The sequence below is a fragment of the Haliotis rufescens genome, unplaced genomic scaffold (genome assembly GCF_023055435.1).
Source record: "Haliotis rufescens isolate VD_foot unplaced genomic scaffold, xgHalRufe1.0.p SCAF_6, whole genome shotgun sequence".
In the NCBI taxonomy this organism is placed as follows: domain Eukaryota; kingdom Metazoa; phylum Mollusca; class Gastropoda; order Lepetellida; family Haliotidae; genus Haliotis; species Haliotis rufescens.
In genome coordinates, this window is record NW_025964334.1 from 60,071,102 (window position 1) to 60,093,399 (window position 22,298).

General features: G+C 45.7%; 2 protein-coding genes across 4 annotated transcripts in view; one reads left to right on the forward strand and one right to left on the reverse strand.

Moving 5' to 3' along the window:
* LOC124119610 (kinesin-like protein KIF18A) overlaps positions 1-2,210 on the forward strand; it is a 37,015-nt gene extending 34,805 nt beyond the window's left edge. For both annotated transcript variants that reach the window (XM_048386111.1, XM_046482171.2), the window contains one exon: positions 688-2,210. In XM_048386111.1, the coding sequence (XP_048242068.1) occupies positions 688-748 (61 nt within the window). In that variant the 3' untranslated portion in view covers positions 749-2,210. The remainder of the gene's footprint in view (positions 1-687) is intronic.
* Positions 2,211-2,468: 258 nt separating this feature from the next.
* LOC124119612 (UPF0705 protein C11orf49 homolog) overlaps positions 2,469-22,298 on the reverse strand; it is a 40,641-nt gene continuing 20,811 nt past the window's right edge. The window contains exons 6-10 of one of the 2 annotated variants that reach the window (XM_046482174.2): positions 19,766-19,958; positions 17,547-17,656; positions 15,165-15,219; positions 8,894-8,950; positions 3,575-3,703 (exon numbers count right to left, since the gene is read on the reverse strand). In XM_046482174.2, the coding sequence (XP_046338130.2) occupies positions 8,911-8,950; positions 15,165-15,219; positions 17,547-17,656; positions 19,766-19,958 (398 nt within the window). In that variant the 3' untranslated portion in view covers positions 3,575-3,703; positions 8,894-8,910. Of the gene's footprint in view, positions 3,704-8,893; positions 8,951-15,164; positions 15,220-17,546; positions 17,657-19,765; positions 19,959-22,298 lie in introns of both variants that reach the window. The other variant, XM_046482173.2, reaches the window with a different exon arrangement.

Genomic DNA, 22,298 nt, shown 5'->3' on the forward strand with positions numbered 1-22,298 from the left:
CTCCTCAGAGAACACTGGACCGATGAAGCTGAAACTTCACATACTTCTGTTCAGGGGTTCAAATCAGATTTTCTATTGATGGACATTGTAAGGAAATTTTGTAGGTGTAGTCAGTATTGGGGCTGAACATACTGGTTGTGGGATATTCTAAGTTGTGACTTCGATTTGATCTCTGCACTACTGGAATCTAGGGCTTCTAGGCCACTTACCTGGCCATTTGTTGTCAGAGTGAAATGGAATGTGGTTTTTAGTGTTGTTTTTTTTGTGATATTATCAATGTTGACCTCTATTTGATCTTTGCACTTTAACCATGCTCCAAAATTCTCTGAAAATGCACCCACTGTAACCATCCTTTCCTCAGAAACCAGTGAATTGCGAAGCGTGTGTCACTATAGCAACAAGATCTGCAGTCAAATACTATTTGCAGGTTACACTGATGTTGTGAATTTTAATCCCAGACTTGCCCTGATACTTTGTCTATCAACAGACGTTGATGGGTTTCACTGAGGTATCAATGGGTTTCACCGAGGCGTTGATGTGTAAGATCTCCATCATGACACTTGTATCCACATTAATCTGTCATGCGGAGTTCTAACTGAAATCTAACTGAAATCTAACTGAAATAGTGTTAAAAGCAGAGTTAAACCCCCGTCAGTAACTACAGTGACGTTTTCTATCTGTTGGCAGGTCCCGGATGAGGAGCAAGTCCATGTCCAGTCTCAGTGGGCGTGGCAGGTGGCAGCACTAGCTGCATGACACCAGCATCAGAGGACCGACCGACATCCATCAAGATTAACTTATCTTTCACTTCAGTGTCATTTCACTTCATTGTATCACGTCTGTATCATATCACTGTTATGTGTGTATCATGTGTATCAGTTGACTATTTGTCTTTGTCATCATGGAATCGCTTGTATCAGTGAGGTGATGGGCAGATTGCAATATCCAGTAGATGTCACCTTTCATTCTTTCACAGGTCCCTTTTCATTTCCTGCGGATTATATTAACAGTAACTCAACGACATCTCGGAAATTCCTGTTTGTAGTATCACAAAATCACTTCAGTTCCAGTATAATACACAATATGGCTGAAATATTGCCGATGTGATGTAAAGCATTAACTCACTCCAGTACAATAACAGTGATCCGTGAAAGAATAGGTCTTCTGCAACCCATGCTTGCCATGAAAGGCGACTAACGGGATCAGGTGGTCAGGCTCGCTGAATTGGTTTATGCATGGATCAATGCTTATGATTTCAAACACTGGATTGACTGGTCTTGCCTCGTTTATTTATAGACTGACGTCATACAGCTGGAATATTGCTGAGAGCGGCGTTAAACAACAAACAAACAGCAGAGTGTTGTCGGTTATGAGATTCCATAATGGATGTGAAGTGTTGTCGTATCCCTGGATGTAGGTTCTTGCTTCATCAGAGAGGCTCAACAGCATGCCACTGGGTGTGGCCGGCCATGTGTCCTGCACGATCTCATGTCTCACGGACACCTGTCAGTTGCTCAGCCTTCACAGATCTCTGTACCTGTTCATTCCTTGTGTAAATACTAAAATACGTGCACTTAGAATTATGTGCGCTTTGAACAACAGAAGTAGCTGTGAATAGCTGCAATACTGAGGATGTGTCGTCGAACCACACTCACACAACAGAAGGCTCAGAGTGGGTCATACCTTTGTCTCAAGCTGAAATTTATGTTGTTTTTTTATATATATATATTTTGTTTTTTTGAAATATCAACTCAGACAGTAAGAATGTGTGAATGTATGTGACGAGTAAACTGTGACAAGGTGAAGGTCTTTAGTGGAATCTGGATATTTAATGAAGCAGCTTCTGATTATTTATTAGTTTTGCATGGTAACCAACTGTCATTTTATTAGACAGAAAGGTCATTCAATATCCTGTATATTATCTACAACTCTTCTTAAACTGTTTCACAGCCTTTTGCAATGTATTCCACTCCCTGTGTACATTTAGGAGAAGGAGTGAGTGAGTGAGGTTTTACGCCGCTTTTAGCAATATTCCAGCAATATCACGGCGGGGGACACCATTTAGGTGAAGGGAGACCCTGATTATTGTGCCTGAGGATTACCAGGACTCCCCAGCTATTGACTTGCATGTCAAAATGTGCTTGCATCACAAGTTTGCTAAAGGGTATTAGACCTACCTGCTGTTGCCTTAAAGAATAAATACAAACTATACAACCTTTGTGTTTGTCTTATGTTCTCCAAGTCTTAGAAGATGTACATAAGTCCACTCCAAAACATGGATCACAGACCGCACAGTATTTTGTTGATTGTTTAACGCAGCACTCAGCAATATTCCAGCTATACATGCATCAAGTAAGTTAGCGAGCCTGACTGGTCGACCCATCTGTAACATGATGTGATGCCACACATATGCGTGGATCCATTCAATATGAGACATGTTCAGCATAATTAAACACAAACTCCCTAAAGTAAGTAAAATGTTGGTTGTCACACAGCTGCAGCATCACATACAATAAGTGTAAGGCTTAGACTAACTGTACCTCCATCTCCCTATTGCACACCTGTTTACAGGTGTCTGTCTACTCATGCCATGTCTCCAGAAGCAGCTGATGACAACCAACTGTTTATTTCTCAGCCTCATCAATCAAAACCTTGGTACAGATGCTCAGTCATCGGTGTAAGCTGCATTATAACAACAAACAAAACACTTTCTAATCTGATATCCCTGAAGATCAGCAATTAGTTACCTGGAAAATACGACATTACACACACTTATCACCAACAAACAAACTTAAATAACAACACAGCATCAATGGCAAACTTTGGTCATAAATTTACAATACATTTACAGCAAAGAAGAAGTCCTGAACATCTTCCCAAGGCAAGGGCATTATAAAAGTCCCATTTCCATCCTTGCCGAACAAGGCTGAAATTTCTAGGCTTGATTGTAGTGAAAATTACGAGCCATGTCCCTCCTCTTACATCACTTGAATTTGCTTCAAACAAAATGGTGGTGTCTGTCAAGACGATCTGATCGCTAATCAAGATCTATATTGTAATATAACAGGCCTTACCCGGCTAAGAGCATCAAATCACTTGAGCACCTTGATTACAAACATGAAAAGATTTGCAAATCCTTCAGTAGGCCGAAATCTACCAGTTGTAATCCATGTTGTTTACGAACCAGATGTCTAGTTTGTTACACAATTTTGATTGGCCTAAATGTAACCCCAGAATTCCAGCCTAGTTCAGCAAGGGTGGAAGCTGGACTTTCATAGTCAGTTAACTAACTCCCTTGACTCAGGAAGATGAAGTCCAGATGATGTATTGAGGATATTATGAGATTAGTTTTACGGTGGTCTTGAGCGTCGGACAGATGGTTGTATCTAAACACTCCAGAAAAGTCGTGTCTGTTGATTCATCAAACAGACACACAGACAGACAATGCATCTGGGTCGTCTAGTTGGTGTCGGATGAGTCTGATGATGAATCAGTTTCAGAACTTGAGTCAGCCACGGATATGTCCCCCACTGATCGCTTCTGGTGTTTGACCAGGCCAATGGTTGACCTTGACCTGTGATTGGATGATGTGGAGGAATTGTGTGATAACCTTGACCCTGCTTCACGATGACTCACAGCCCCCGAAGACCGAGATTTGCTTCCTTTGCTTGATGAACTTGTGGGAGTCTTGATTGGAGGGATTCTGAAAACAGATACACAGGGACTATTAAAAATCATCACATTCTCGATAAAAACTTTCTAAATGAGACAACAGCTTGCTGAAAGCAAATCTTAAGAAAAAGACCTTCAACCTGTCCTCTCTTCATCATCATTCATCATTCAATAGTTCCTGGATAAAACCTTATCTTTATACCTTATCGATCTGATATTTAAAGAAACATGCAGTTATGATACTAACATACACAACTTACCAGAAAGTTCACTTCAAGGCCTTAGTGTCTAAAACATGCATTTGCATTAACTACTGTGACTATTATAATATTGAATATTAAACTGGAAAATTAGATTTGGTTCTGAAACTCAGAGGATGGAAAGCTGAAGTAGACTCCTGTTTATCTTAACTTGGTCGTATTTGGGCAACATGTCCAAACATTCGGTGACAAACAGTGTGTTAGTTACATATTCACAGCATCTTGGGGTGAAGTAAATTCTTAGTGATTCTGCAGCAACATTCTGGGTAACCATGACAACACGTACAGCCAATATTTGTGTGAGTTTGGTTTAAAGCCGCTTTTAACAGTATTCCAGCTATATCACGTGTGTCAGCTTAATGTGGGAAACCCACGAGCACGGGTATGTGTTGACAAACCTAGAAACATAATTGGGGCAAACCAGGATTCGAACCCACAATCATAGGTTTCTGGCGTGCCCAAGGGATGTAACTGCACAGCGAATCCCGGTGCCTTAAATGCCTGGGCCACCCATGCCCCCGTCAATATTGGAGGTTGAGGGTTAAATTCTGTAAGGTCTGAAACACTAGGTGCTGTCTCATCAAGTGGTGAGCTGTGAGTGAGTTGTATGATGAGTTGCTGAGATAGGGACTTGGTTAAAGTGTTACTCTACGTATTGTTCACAATGTGCTGTATGATAACCTTGATATCCCACAGGATTCAAAATGAAATGAAACTGAGGTCAGCCTTGTCACATGTCCTATACTCTTATAAGCTTCTGACCAGCACTTGGCCAGACTCGGGGCTGGGAAGAGTCCAAATTTACTACCCAGGGTACCCACTCCCCTATTACACGGTCTCTAGAGTAGGTAGAAAATGTCCGACTGGAAAGAGTTTGACTGCAGCCCTGGCAAAATGTATTTCGAAGCACATATAAATCATATCTGATTATGTATACGCTGAAGTTGACTGAAGCTTTATCATCATTCAAACATATAAAAGTCAGAAAGAATGGGTGCATAGTCAGAATATTAGTGACTTGTAGTTTAGCCATGGAGTTCTACATAATTTTTGTCATTAAACAGAATGTGACTAACCACGCACCTTGTCCTGTGGGTACCCGGGTCCTTCTCAGTACCCACCTGATCCGAGTACCCAAGTTACCTGCCCAGCCCTACCTGACACTAACATTATCATTATCAATCCAGCCCCTGAATACAATATGTACCAGTTTGCTTCTTCCTGATTTCTGGATGTGTTTGTGATATATACTGATGCAAATAAATAAGGGAACACTTAGTTTAAGGCACAGTGACATGATATGCTATCATTGGTTTTTGTCTGCCAAATAAAAGTTGGAAACAATGCACACAAACACAACTCAACATCTGATTCTGACATTTGTGTGTGAGCTATTTCAAATGTACTGATGGTAAAGTTTATTTCCCTACATTTTTCACTGTTCCCTTATTTGTTTCCATCAGTATATTGTCTACAGTTCTACACAATAGCGACTCTGTGACCTTGGTGACCCTGTGACCTTGGTGACCTCCGTGAGGCTACAGAGCAGGAAGGAGCTCCTGCATGTAGCATTGGAACATAAGCAAGGAGTAGATGGAGATGCTGCATGTAGCATTGGAACATAAGCAGGGAGTAGATGGAGATGCTGCATGTAGCATAGGAACATAAGCAAGGAGTAGATGGAGATGCTGCATGTAGCATTGGAACATAAGCAAGGAGTAGATGGAGATGCTGCATGTAGCATAGGAACATAAGCAAGGAGTAGATGGAGATGCTGCATGTAGCATTGGAACATAAGCAAGGAGTAGATGGAGATGCTGCATGTAGCATTGGAACATAAGCAAGGAGTAGATGGAGATGCTGCATGTAGCATTGGAACATAAGCAAGGAGCAGATGGAGATGCTGCATGTAGTATTGGAACATAAGCAAGGAGTAGATGGAGATGCTGCATGTAGCATTGGAACATAAGCAAGGAGTAGATGGAGATGCTGCATGTAGCATTGGAACATAAGCAAGGAGCAGATGGAGATGCTGCATGTAGCATAGGAACATAAGCAGGGAGTAGATGGAGATGCTGCTGTTGCTCCTCCACATCAACTGGTTGCCTGAACTGGAGGGTTGCACGCCTTGCAGTATGAGATGTTTCTTTGTTTATTTGTTGTTTAATGCCGCACTCAGCAATATTCCAGCTATATGACAACGGTCTGTAAATAATCAAGTCTGGACCAGACAATCCAGTGATTGACATCGTGAGCATCGTTCCACGCAATTGGGATGCGATGACATGCATCAACCAAGTCAGCGATCCTGACCACCTGATCCTGTAAGTCGCCTCTTACGACAAGCATGGGTTGCTGAAGACCTGTTCTATCCCGGATCTTCATTGGTTCAGTATGAGATGGATTTACTAACATCAATGAATGTGAGAAGCAAAGAAACAAACCGCATACTGGGAAGAAAGAATAACTACAACATCAACACAGTGCTCTGCACTTTTCTGAAAATATCATGGAAATGTTTTTAAAAATGTAATAGTTTCACAAATGTTCTTACAATAAAGTTTCCTTACTGATTACTAGAATAATGAATAGAAATGTGACTAGATATATTTTCTAGAGGTTGACATCTTTGGTTCGACACGGCTAGTATACAGTGTGGCTTGATGAATGAGTTAGATTCTAACTGTTTTTGGACTTGTTGTGACCCTGCTGAGGCTCCCCCTGCTGAGGCTCATGCTCAGACTAACAGTCCTGGGATCGACCCGGTCACAGTCACTTACATCATCAACAGACGTGGGCATCTTGTCAGCTACAACTTGTTACACTAAGTACTACAACTATGGTGACAAGTTAGTGCTGGAGTGTAAGCTCACTAAATAAACAGCTACAAATATCTACAACTTACCTCAGCGACAACAACAACAGCAGTAAAACTTGGGGGAGGCAACATCCATGTGACCTTTGTCAGGGTCTGCTGTTTTACCAAGTTACAACTAAACAGCTCAACTCTTGCTGAGCTGGGCTGAGCAAGTCGTTCTGACACCAAAATAGCATCAAGAACCTCCAGACCCCCTACATCCCACAGACTCCCTACATCCCCCATACCCCCTACATCCTCCAGACCCCTACATCCTCCAGACCCCCACATCCCCCATACCCCCTACATCCCCCAGACCCCTACATCCTCCAGACCCCCTACATCCCCCAGACCCCTACATCCCCCAGATCCCTACAACCCCCAGAATCTCTACATCCTCCAGACCCTATATCCTCCAGACCCCCTACATCCTCCAGATCCCTACATCCTCCAGACCCCTACATCCTCCAGACCCCTACATCCCCCAGATCCCTACAACCCCCAGAATCTCTACATCCTCCAGACCCCTACATCCCCCAGACCCCCTACATCCCCCAGACCCCTACATCCCCCAGATCCCTCCATCCCCCAGACCCCTACATCCCCCAGACCCCTACATCCTCCAGACCCCCTACATCCCCAGACCCCTCCATCCCCCAGACCCCTACATCCCCCAGACCCCTACATCCTCCAGACCCCTACATCCCCCAGACCCCCACATCCCCCAGACCCCTACATCCCCCAGACCCCTACATCCTCCAGACCCCCACATCCCCCAGACCCCTACATCCCCCAGAATCTCTACATCCTCCAGACCCCTACATCCCCCATACATCCTCCAGACCCCCACATCCCCCAGACCCCTACATCCCCCAGATCCCTACATCCCCCAGACTCCCTCCATCCTCCAGACCCCTACATCCTCCAGACCCCCTACATCCCCCAGACCCCTCCATCCCCCAGACCCCTACATCCCCCAGACCCCTACATCCTCCAGACCCCCTACATCCCCCAGACCCCTCCATCCCCCAGACCCCTACATCCCCCAGACCCCTACATCCTCCAGACCCCTACATCCCCCAGACCCCTACATCCCCCATACCCCCTACATCCCCCAGACCCCTACATCCCCCAGACCCCTACATCCTCCAGACCCCTCCATCCCCCATACCCCCTCCATCCTCCAGACCCCTACAACCTCCAGACCCCTCCATCCCCCAGACCCCTACATCCCCCAGACCCCTACATCCTCCAGACCCCTACATCCCCCAGACCCCTACATCCTCCAGACCCCTCCATCCTCCAGACCCCTCCATCCCCCAGACCCCTACATCCCCCAGACCCCTCCATCCCCCAGACCCCTCCATCCCCCAGACCCCTACATCCCCCAGACCCCTCCATCCCCCAGACCCCTACATCCCCCAGACCCCTACATCCCCCAGACCCCCTACATCCCCCAGACCCCTACATCCCCCAGACCCCCTACATCCCCCAGACACCTACATCCCCCAGACCCCTCCATCCCCCAGACCCCCTCCATCCCCCAGACCCCTACATCCCCCAGACCCCCTACATCCCCCAGACCCCTACATCCCCCAGACCCCCTCCATCCTCCAGACCCCTACATCCTCCAGACCCCCTACATCCCCCAGACCCCTACATCCCCCAGACCCCCTACATCCCCCAGACACCTACATCCCCCAGACCCCTCCATCCCCCAGACCCCTACATCCCCCAGACCCCCTACATCCCCCAGACCCCTACATCCCCCAGACCCCTACATCCCCCAGACCCCTCCATCCCCCAGACCCCCACATCCCCCAGACCCCTACATCCCCCAGATCCCTACATCCCCCAGACCCCTCCATCCCCCAGACTCCTACATCCTCCAGACCCCTACATCCCCCTACATCCTCCAGACCCCTACATCCCCCAGACCCCTCCATCCCCCAGACCCCCTACATCCTCCAGACCCCCTACATCCCCCACACTCCCTCCATCGTCCAGACACTGACACATCACAACACCAACACAACACATCACAACACCAACACGACACATCATAACACAAGGGTGGACATCTACTAGACAACATCAAGTATACCTATTCACCAGGGGGCGCTACTTGTTCATCACATACAGATCATACACAGGCATCCGACTGCAGCGAGGATGGAGAAACACGACATTGTTATACCACCAGTCTATATATACATAACATACTATAACAGACGTGCATACAAGACTCTAAAATTACATGACAGCAGTATATTAATGTTCACAGATAGAGGATATGTCCCACATGGACTGTAACAGATGTGTATACATATAGCATATTTCACCATGGGCTTTAACAGATGTGTATACACATAGCATATTTCACCATGGGCTGTAACAGATGTGTATACATATAGCATATTTCACCATGGGCTGTAACAGATGTGTATACATATAGCATATTTCACCATGGGCTGTAACAGATGTGTATACACATAGCATATTTCACCATGGGCTGTAACAGATGTGTATACATATAGCATATTTCACCATGGGCTGTAACAGATGTGTATACATATAGCATATTTCACCATGGGCTGTAACAGATGTGTATACATATAGCATATTTCACCATGGGCTGTAACAGATGTGTATACATATAGCATATTTCACCATGGGCTGTAACAGATGTGTATACATATAGCATATTTCTCCATGGGCTGTAACAGATGTGTATACATATAGCATATTTCACCATGGGCTGTAACAGATGTGTATACATATAGCATATTTCACCATGGGCTGTAACAGATGTGTATACATATAGCATATTTCACCATGGGCTGTAACAGATGTGTATACATATAGCATATTTCACCATGGGCTGTAACAGATGTGTATACATATAGCATATTTCACCATGGGCTGTAACAGAAGTGTATACATATAGCATATTTCACCATGGGCTGTAACAGATGTGTATACATATAGCATATTTCACCATGGGCTGTAACAGATGTGTATACATATAGCATATTTCACCATGGGCTGTAACAGATGTGTATACATATAGCATATTTCTCCATGGGCTGTAACAGATGTGTATACATATAGCATATTTCACCATGGGCTGTAACAGATGTGTATACATATAGCATATTTCACCATGGGCTGTAACAGATGTGTATACATATAGCATATTTCACCATGGGCTGTAACAGATGTGTATACAGTAAACAAACACGTTTTTTACCAACTGACTGATATAAAAAACTTAATGTTAGTCCCGGATATTTTTGTATATACAGTCAAGTCTCGTTAATCTGACTCTTGTTAATCCGACAATCTTTATCCGGCACGAATGATGGGAACCAATTAAATCAGTGCTATTTAGACCCGTTAATCCGACAGTCTCGCACTCCGACTCCGGCACACCAAATTTGCAACGAATTACCGAAATCACTCATCAATCAGTCTTGTTAATCCGACTCAGTGATCAGCGTACTACGTGGTCATCTGCCCGCGAGTACACAGCCAGTGTTTAGATGCGAGACAAGTCGGCTGGTAGCTGCATATTACAAAGCTGCAGAGGTAAACTTTGCTTAACAATTAACAATTAATGCTTTAAATAAAGAAAACAGGATTAATCACATGCTTAGATTACCTCAATCTCATTAAAATCAGAAACAAGTTCTCCCTATCGCTGAAGACATCCCATTACAGGTCACGTCAGAACAACCTTTCGCGAACTATAACCGACCAATGAAATGACTAACAACGTCAGCCACTTAGAAAGCAGCTCTCTTAAGCCTTGTGGTACCAGTTTCAAACTTGCGACTTCCATTCCAGACTATGCTTTATAAAGTATTTTGAATTAGTCATACAGTCTGTAACAGTTGTTTTGTGTTGAGCTTTAGAGGGTTGCATGATTACAAAACATATTCCGTTAACAATGTAACATAACAATATGAATATTTCCTTTTTATCTTTTTATTACGTGTTTGTATCCTTATCTATCGTGTGGTTGTCTGATTTTCTGTCACAAACGCTGATACTACTTAATTTCGTTATCCGACATACTCGTTTATCCAACATAATCATATGCAACCAACCATGTCGGATTAACAGAACTTAACTGCATATGCTCTATGCTGATAGTGAGTGAGTGAGTGAGGTTTTACGCCGCTTTTAGCAATATTCCAGCAATATCACGGTGGGGGACACCAGAAATGGGCTTCTCACATTGTATCCATGTCGGGAATCGAACCCGGGTCTTCGGTGTGACGAGCTAACACTTTAACCACTAGGCTACCCAACCACCCTCTATGCTGATAACCAAATATGGTTATAAGAACCTTTGTATTCGTTATAACCGTAGTCTACTGGGTGTATATAGAGCATGTACCTCCAAGGACTGCAGTTCGAGTCAAGTCATGAACGACAGTCAGAAATATTGCTACATAAAACCACAAAGTATAAACAAAACATAAGAATAAGTGAAATAAAATTATTAGCAGATATTCAAACATGGGGTTAGTTGTAATTAGTACAAATATAAGAATTACCTTGAAGAAAGAACTCATGCAAAAATATAAAAAAGAACAAAATATGATTTTATTCATGTTGATAAAGGTAGAACTAGTATGTACAAATCAAGACAGCATGTCCCAGGAACCCTCATGTCACCATGACATGTACACAGTGATGAGGTCAAGGAGAACGGGTGTTCAGATAATGGAACATGAACTATGTACTACATGCCGAGGGGCGGTGGGGATAGCCTAGTGGTTAAGGTGTTTGCTCGTCATGCCGAGGGTTCAATTCCCAACATGGGTACAATATGTGAAGCCCGTTCCTGGTGTCCCCCACCGTGATATTCCTGGTAAATTGTTAAAAGCGGCGTAAAACCATACTCACTCACTCACTCACTCACTACATGCCGAAACAGAAGCAGACAATTTAGGAGATAAACATACTGTGTTTTCAATAAAGAACTAAGTTACCTGTAGATTTAACCACGCTAAATTGTGAATTTGGAACCGAACACGCAGCGTGAGGTTTCAAATGTTAAATTTAGTGTATCAAACTCTATGGTGTTAGCAAACACATTGAGTGAAGTGGCATGGGATGAGTGGGTGAGCGAGTGAGGTTTGACGCCGCTTTTAGCAATATTCCAGCAATATCATGGCAGGGGACACCACAAATGGGCTTCACACATTGTACCCATGTCTGGAATCGAACCCAGGTTTTTGGCGTGACAAGCGAACGCTTTAACCTCTAGGCTACTTGACCGCCCCTGAAGTGGCATGGGTTGAGGCCAGGGTATTGTGTGGATTGTCAATTTGAACAACAGAATAACTGACAACAGCCTTACAAAGAATATGGAGCTGCATATGCTCAAGCAGTTTGTTTAGACCGTAATACTTTGCTTGCACATAGGACAGGCATTGAAAGCATCTAGCACGGCAACTTGGTAGGCTAACATGAGGTGGACGCCCCTAGCTAAAACTAAGCAAGCTGTGCAAAGCTTTTGTTCTACCCCATACGTCACCGTTGTGACGTCTTTCGCTCATTGTCACGCAAAAGATATGACATCCCAGTCAAATATAGAAAAGCACCCAATACAAGCTCTCTGTTGTCCCCAAAACTTAAAACATATTCTCTTTGTAGATTTCTATTGTGTTTTCTGCACACAATGTATTGCCACACATCCTTTGAATATTGTAGAAACAGCAAATTTGCCAAGGGGAAAATGTTGACACCTGCGATCAGCTATGTTGTTTCAGGGGCTAAGGAGAAGATATCGACACCTGTCATCAGCTATGTTGTTTCAGGGGCCAAGGGAAAGATATCGACACCTGTCATCAGCTATGTTGTTTCAGGGGCCAAGGGGAAGATATCGACAACTGCGATCAGCTATGTTGTTTCAGGGGCCAAGGGAAAGATATCGACAACTGCGATCAGCTATGTTGTTTCAGGGGCCAAGGGAAAGATATCGACACCTGCGATCAGCTATGTTGTTTCAGGGGCCAAGGGAAAGATATCGACACCTGTCATCAGCTATGTTGTTTCAGGGGCCAAGGGAAGATATCGACACCTGTCATCAGCTATGTTGTTTCAGGGGCCAAGGGGAAGATATCGACAACTGCGATCAGCTATGTTGTTTCAGGGGCCAAGGGAAAGATATCGACACCTGCGATCAGCTATGTTGTTTCAGGGGCCAAGGGAAAGATATCGACACCTGTCATCAGCTATGTTGTTTCAGGGGCCAAGGGGAAGATATCGACAACTGCGATCAGCTATGTTGTTTCAGGGGCCAAGGGAAAGATATCGACACCTGCGATCAGCTATGTTGTTTCAGGGGCCAAGGGAAAGATATCGACACCTGTCATCAGCTATGTTGTTTCAGGGGCCAAGGGGAAGATATCGACAACTGCGATCAGCTATGTTGTTTCAGGGGCCAAGGGAAAGATATCGACACCTGCGATCAGCTATGTTGTTTCAGGGGCCAAGGGAAAGATATCGACACCTGTCATCAGCTATGTTGTTTCAGGGGCTAAGGAGAAGATATCGACACCTGTCATCAGCTATGTTGTTTCAGGGGCCAAGGGAAGATATCGACACCTGTCATCAGCTATGTTGTTTCAGGGGCCAAGGGAAAGATATCGACACCTGTCATCAGCTATGTTGTTTCAGGGGCTAAGGAGAAGATATCGACACCTGTCATCAGCTATGTTGTTTCAGGGGCCAAGGGAAGATATCGACACCTGTCATCAGCTATGTTATTTCAGGGGCCAAGGGGAAGATATCGACACCTGTCATCAGCCTTGTTGTTTCAGGGGCCAAGGGGAAGATATCGACACCTGCGATCAGCTATGTTGTTTCAGGGGCCAAGGGAAAGATATCGACACCTGTCATCAGCTATGTTGTTTCAGGGGCCAAGGGGAAGATATCGACACCTGCGATCAGCTATGTTGTTTCAGGGGCCAAGGGAAAGATATCGACACCTGTCATCAGCTATGTTGTTTCAGGGGCTAAGGAGAAGATATCGACACCTGCGATCAGCTATGTTGTTTCAGGGGCCAAGGGAAAGATATCGACAACTGCGATCAGCTATGTTGTTTCAGGGGCCAAGGGAAAGATATTGACACCTGCGGTCAGCTATGTTGTTTCAGGGGCCAAGGGAAAGATATCGACACCTGTCATCAGCTATGTTGTTTCAGGGGCTAAGGAGAAGATATCGACACCTGTCATCAGCTATGTTGTTTCAGGGGCCAAGGGAAGATATCGACACCTGTCATCAGCTATGTTGTTTCAGGGGCCAAGGGGAAGATATCGACAACTGCGATCAGCTATGTTGTTTCAGGGGCCAAGGGAAAGATATCGACACCTGTCATCAGCTATGTTGTTTCAGGGGCCAAGGGAAAGATATCGACACCTGTCATCAGCTATGTTGTTTCAGGGGCTAAGGAGAAGATATCGACACCTGTCATCAGCTATGTTGTTTCAGGGGCCAAGGGAAGATATCGACACCTGTCATCAGCTATGTTGTTTCAGGGGCCAAGGGAAAGATATCAACACCTGTCATCAGCTATGTTGTTTCAGGGGCCAAGGGGAAGATATCGACACCTGCGATCAGCTATGTTGTTTCAGGGGCCAAGGGAAAGATATCGACACCTGTCATCAGCTATGTTGTTTCAGGGGCTAAGGAGAAGATATCGACACCTGTCATCAGCTATGTTGTTCCAGGGGCCAAGGGAAAGATATCGACACCTGTCATCAGCTATGTTGTTTCAGGGGCCAAGGAGAAGATATCAACACCTGTCATCAGCTATGTTGTTTCAGCGGCCTTCCCTTGGTGTCGACACCTCAAGGAAGCCGGAATCTCACTGACAAGTCACAATTCCACTGTCAGTTGCGTAAAGTGAGTGAGTGAGTATGGTTTTACGCCACTTTTAGCAATATTCCAGCAATATCACGGCGGGGGACACCAGAAATGGGCTTCTCACATTGTACCCATGTCAGGAATCGAACCCGGGTCTTCGGCGTGACGAGCGAACACTTTAACCACTAGGCTACCCAACCGCCCCGTTGCATAAAGAAAGTAAAACAAATCAAAACCAGGGAACACCCGCCCACTTAACTGAGCAATCTATCCTGTGTTCATGAAACTATCCTTCGTGCAGGTACCAATTTCCCATGGCTTGCGTCAATGTTATCACTATTGTATTGAGAAGGATGAGTGGATTTCCCTGGAGCACCATATTAATGTGTGGTTAGGAAACAAGAACATTACAAAGTGTAATCAATCCACGAGATTCACACAGTGCCACATCCACAGTGCCAGGCCGAGGGGTGCCACAAGGACAGATGCTTACGATGAGATCTCCGCCTCCCCTGTCTCCAGCAGCTCCGTCTTAGGCGGAAGTCGGCCTGTGGAACAAACACACCATCAGATATATCACATAGCTACAAGATCAGAATTAGATGATCACATGGTTACAGGGTGAGATCAGATGATCACATGATTACAGGGTGAGATAAGATGATCCAAGGTTACAGGGTGAGATTTGATGATCACATAGTTACAGGGTGAGGTTAGATGATCACATAGCCACAGGGTGAGATTAGATGATCACATAGCCACAGGGTGAGATTAGATGATCACATAGCCGTAGGGTGAGGTTTGATGATCACATAGCCACAGGGTAAGGTTAGATGATCACATAGCCACAGGGTGAGATTAGATGATCACATAGCCACAGGGTGAGGTTAGATGATCACATAGCCACAGGGTGAGATTAGATGATCACATAGCCGTAGGGTGAGGTTTGATGATCACATGGTTACAGGTTGAGATTAGATGATCACATGGTTACAGGGTGAGACTAGATGATAACATGGTTACAAAGTGAGATTAGATGATCACATGGTTACAGGGTGAGATTAGATGATCACATAGCAATAGGGTGAAATTAGATTATCACATGGTAATAGGGTGAGATTAGATGATCAGAGTCACAGGGTGAGATTAGATGATCACATGGTTACAGGGTGAGATTAGATGATCACATGGCTAGAGGGTGAGATTAGATGATCACATGGTTACAGGGTGAGATTTGATGATTACATGGTTACAGGGTGAGATTAGATGATCACATAACTACAGGGTGAGAGAAGATGATCACATGGCTAGAGGGTGAGATTAGATGATCATATGGTTACAGGGTGAGATCAGATGATCACATAGTGACAGGGTGAGATTAGATGATCACATGGTTACAGAGTGAGACTAGATGATCACATGGTGACAGGGTGAGATTAGATGATCACATGGTTACAGGGTGAGACTAGATGATCATATGGTTACAGGGTGAGATTAGATGATCACCTGGTTACAGGGTGAGACTAGATGATCACATGGTAACAGGGTGAGACTAGAATATCATATGGTTACAGAGTGAGACTAGATGATCACATGGTTACAGGTGAGACTAGATGATCATATGGTTACAGAGTGAGACTAGATGATCACATGGTTACAGAGTGAGACTAGATGATCACATGGTGACAGGGTGAGACTAGATGATCACATGGTAACAGGGTGAGACTAGATGATCATATGGTTACAGGGTGAGACTAGATGATCACATGGTTACAGGGTGAGATAAGATGATCACATGGTTACAGGGTGAGGTTAGATGATCAGAGTCACAGGGTGAGATTAGATGATCACATGGTTACAGGGTGAGATTAGATGATCACATGGCTACAGGGTGAGATTAGATGGTCACATTGTTACAGGGTGAGATGTGATGATCACATAGTGACAGGGTGAGATTAGATGATCACATGGTTACAGGGTGAGATTAGATGATCACATGGTTACAGGGTGAGATTTGATGATCACATGGTTACAGGGTGAGATTAGATGATCACATGGTTACAGGGTGAGATAAGATGATCACATAACTACAGGGTGAGAGAAGATGATCACATGGCTAGAGGGTGAGATTAGATGACCATATGGTTACAGGGTGAGATTTGATGATGATATGGTTACAGGGTGAGATTAGATGATTAAATAGCAACCGGGCAAGATAAGTTGATCATATGGTTACAGGGTGAGATTAGATGATGATAAGCTACAGGTTGAGATTAGATTATCACATAACTAGAGGGTGAGATTAGATCATCAGAGTCACAGGGTGAGATTAGATGATCACATTGTTACAGGGTGAGATTAGATGATCACGTAGCAACAGGATGGGACAAGATGATCACCTAGCAACTGGGCAAGATTAGATGATGACACAACTCCAGGGTGAGACAAGATGATCACATGGCTACAGGTTCACAAGTAGATGATCACATTGCAACTGAATCAATATATTATGGGTCTCATATCTGCAGCCAGAAATCAGTGAGAATGTAGATGATATCAAATACAGTTGGTTGGTTGGTTTGTTGTTTAACGCTGCACTCAGCAATATTCCAGCTCTATGACAGCGGTCTGTAAATAATCCAGTCTGAACCAGACAATCCAGTGATTAATATCATGAGCATCGATCCACGCAATTGGGAAACGATGACATACATCAACCAAGTCAGCAAGCCTGACCACCCGATCCCGTTAGTCGCCTCTCACAACAAGCATAGTCGCCTGTTGTTGCTGAAGATCTATTCTACCCCTGATCTTAATCCGACATCCAAGTCGATATCACATACAGATGACACAAACCCAAGAAAGAGTATCTCACCTATGTGTTCGTTGATGGACTCACTCTTGGCGATGGCCATTAGAAAGCCATAGAAGGACACCCGGGGAACCGTGAAGAGAATCTCCTTCAGTGCTGACACAGGTGGTGTGCTGTGGGGGAAAACTACCCAGTAAACATCACATGACAGACACGTTCTTTAAATACTTCACAATAAACATCATTAACCTGCAGGACAAGCAGGGCATGGCCCGCATGGCTACACACATCACACCATGTGTAGACTTGAACCTGGAGTGATGCAGGACAAGCAGGGCAGAGCCCACATGGCTACACACATCACACCATGTGTAGACTTGAACCTGGAGTGATGCAGGACAAGCAGGGCAGGGCCCACATGGCTACACACATCACACCTTGTGTAGACTTGAACCTGGAGTGATGCAGGACAAGCAGGGCAGGGCCCACATGGCTACACACATCACACCATGTGTAGACTTGAACCTGGTGTGATGCAGGACAAGCAGGGCATGGCCCACATGGCTACACACATCACACCATGTGTAGACTTGAACCTGGTGTGATGCAGGACAAGCAGGGCATGGCCCACATGGCTACACACATCACACCATGTGTAGACCTGAACCTGGTGTGATGCAGGACAAGCAGGGCAGGGCCCACATGGCTACAGACATCACAGCATGTGTAGACTTGAACCTGGTGTGATGCAGGACAAGCAGGGCATGGCCCACATGACTACAGACATCACACCATGTGTAGACTTGAACCTGGTGTGATGCAGGACAAGCAGGGCAGGGCCCACATGGCTACACACATCACACCATGTGTAGACTTGAACCTGGAGTGATGCAGGACAAGCAGGGCATGGCCCACATGGCTACACACATCACACCATGTGTAGACTTGAACCTGGAGTGATGCAGGACAAGCAGGGCATGGCCTGCATGGCTACACACATCACACCATGTGTAGACTTGAACCTGGAGTGATGCAGGACAAGCAGGGCAGGGACCACATGGCTACACACATCACACCATGTGTAGACTTGAACCTGGTGTGATGCAGGACAAGCAGGGCATTGCTAACATGGCTACACACATCACACCATGTGTAGACTTGAACCTGGTGTGATGCAGGACAAGCAGGGCATGGCCCACATGGCTACACACATCACACCATGTGTAGACTTGAACCTGGTGTGATGCAGGACACGCAGGGCAGGGCCCACATGGCTACACACATCACACCATGTGTAGACTTGAACCTGGTGTGATGCACGACAAGCAGGGCAGGGCCCACATGGCTACACACATCACAACATGTGTAGACTTGAACCTGGTGTGATGCAGGACAAGCAGGGCAGGGCCCACCTGGCTACACACATCACACCTTGTGTAGACTTGAACCTGGTGTGATGCAGGACAAGCAGGGCAGGGCCCACATGGCTACACACATCACACCTTGTGTAGACTTGAACCTGGAGTGATGCAGGACAAGCAGGGCATGGCCCACATGGCTACACACATCACACCATGTGTAGACTTGAACCTGGAGTGATGCACGACAAGCAGGGCAGGGCCCACATGGCTACACACATCACACCTTGTGTAGACTTGAACCTGGTGTGATGCAGGACAAGCAGGGCAGGGCCCACATGGCTACACACATCACACCATGTGTAGACTTGAACCTGGTGTGATGCAGGACAAGCAGGGCAGGGCCCACATGGCTACACACATCACACCATGTGTAGACTTGAACCTGGTGTGATGCAGGACAAGCAGGGCAGGGCCCACATGGCTACACACATCACACCTTGTGTAGACTTGAACCTGGTGTGATGCAGGACAAGCAGGGCAGGGCCCACATGGCTACACACATCACACCATGTGTAGACTTGAACCTGGTGTGATGCAGGACAAGCAGGGCAGGGCCCACATGGCTACACACATCACACCATGTGTAGACTTGAACCTGGAGTGATGCAGGACAAGCAGGGCAGGGCCCACATGGCTACACACATCACACCATGTGTAGACTTGAACCTGGAGTGATGCAGGACAAGCAGGGCATGGCCCACATGGCTACACACATCACACCATGTGTAGACTTGAACCTGGAGTGATGCAGGACAAGCAGGGCAGGGCCCACCTGGCTACACACATCACACCATGTGTAGACTTGAACCTGGTGTGATGCAGGACAAGCAGGGCATGGCCCACATGGCTACGTCGTCTCACCTGAAGGCCACCCGGTCACAGAGGGGATACAGCGATCGGAAGAACTGCATGGCGTCGATGCCGTCGGCTGGCTGGTGGTTGAGTTGGTGGACCTTGGTGCCGGCGCTTGCGGAGGGCACGACTACGGGGTCACGGGGACTTCGCTGTGTCTGGAGGATGGACTGGTAGATCTCCCCACTCTTCTCCAGGAACTCTGCAGCACAGAAACATCCCCAGTGATCCATGGTGTTCTATCTCTATTTTATTTTGACAATAATGTATTTTAAAAAGGATACAATTTATACTTATCCTGACTCATTCTCATTGCTTATCTCATTTCTGAAAAGTAGTGGAAACTTCCTGAACATTGTTCCCAGAGAAAAAAACACAACGGCTTTTTTTAGCCGCGCATGGCAGCAAAGGCATCTGACCAATCACTGACTCATCACTCTCTCATTGTCTTTCCTACGGCTGAGATACGTATGAGGTGAAAGAGGGGGCGGATGGGTAGGGTGTGCTTCCCTGTACGAGTCAGGATAAATATAATAATATTTTTACTCAAAAAATGTTTTTTTTATCTTGCTTATCTCAACTTATTTGTGAAAGAGAATGGAAACTTCCTGAACTGTGTTCCCGGAGAACAGAAAAAACAGCTCACCCGAACGCACCTCTGGTCTGTGCATGCACCTAAAAAATATGTGACCAAGCCGGTATTCTTGTCACTCTCATGTTTCCTTACCTAACAGCTGAAACACAGGGAAAGAGGGGAAGGCTGGTTGGGCGCTCCAGCATGTGAGTCAAAATAAGTATACTAGCCACATAAAGAAACTGTGCACGGAGAAAATATATTCTGGATGGAAATACAACACAGCAAGAACAAAATGATGCAGACGCTGTAGCAGCTGAATGATCAGACCATAAGAAAATGTCAACGGGACCTGAACAACATCTTTTACGATGACGTCAGAAGATCAAAATGGAGTAGGGGGTCAAACGACAAAGTCACAAAGTCAATAACGGGTATGACCACCCTGTGCGTGAATCACAGCAGTGCATCGGCGATGCATGGAGTCCACCAAATGGGCATGGAAGGCCTGGGGAATGGCCTGCCATATCCTCCTCAAATCCTGTGCCAAGTCACGGACGTTATCTGGAGAATGTGGAAGACGACGCAGACGGCGCTCCATTTCATCCCACACATGCTCTATTAGGGAGAGATCTGGAGAAATTGCAGGCCATTGCAGTAACATGACATTGTTATGGTGAAGGAAATCCATTGCGACCCTAGCTGTGTGAGGACGAGCGTTGTCCTGTTGAAATGTCAATCCCGGGCCATGACGTTGCAGGAAAGGAATGACCACAGGCCTCAGAATCTGATCTCTGTAGCCAACACCGGTGAGATTGCCCTGAACAACCACCAAAGGGGTTCGGTGCCGTGCTGTTATCCCACCCCAAATCATCACAGAGCCACCTCCAAAACGATTCCTCTCCACAATACAGTTGCGTGCATAACGTTCTCCCAAACGCCGGTAGACACGTTGGCGCCCGTCACTGTGGGAAATGTTGAACCTCGATTCATCTGTAAAGACAACATTTCTCCACCATATTCTAGGTTGGCGAACATGATTTCGACACCATCTTAGACGGTTGACTCGATGACGGTGTGTCAGGATGGAACGTATGGCAGGGCGTTGTGGTCGAATCCCGTACTGGCGTAAACGATTCCTGACAGTGTTGGGATGGATATGGCGCAGTACAGGAATTGTCTGGGACGTCGTTACTGCCGTTTGGAACCTGTGTCGGAGATGTGTAACTCGAATCCATCTGTCCTGTCTTGGCATCGTTACTTGGGGACGTCCTGAACGTGGGTGGTCGGCAACGTCATTTGTGTTCTGATAACGCCTCACCAATGCCGATATCGTGTTACGATGGCATTGGAAATGTGTTGACACCTGTTGTTGTCTCATTCCCGCTCGGATCATTCCAATGGCTTCATGACGCTGTGCAGCTGTCAATCTTGGCATGATTTGCTTGTGATATGCTTGTGTCTGCGCCTGAGAAGTTTTGAATTTTTGAATGACCACAGATCATGCTTTCCAAAGTGACAGTGAATTTTGAGTTGCACATGCTGTTTACAGCTGCACAGGATGCACGTGCAGTAACACATTGCACGTCCATAGGCCCCCATCAATGACGTCATATCGCATGGCACGTGCATGAGCGTTTGAATGTCTCCAATAATTGCTGTGTTCAAACCTAGCTTTCATATATGGACGGTGTGCCCTTATATCTATATTTTCTCCGTGCACAGTTTCTTTATGTGGCTAGTATATAAATGATATTTTTACTCTAACAAATACATATTTTACCTTATCCTGACTCATACTATTGCTTGAATCCCACGGAAGGCCATGGGTTCCACCTGTGCACGTGGGTCAGATCGAGATCTATTCTTATAAGGCATTCGGAAGGTGATTCTCAATTCTTCTTATATCATTATGGGGTACCATCTCCTTCCTGGGAAAGAGAGCTGTAAATTTGATAGATTTAGTGG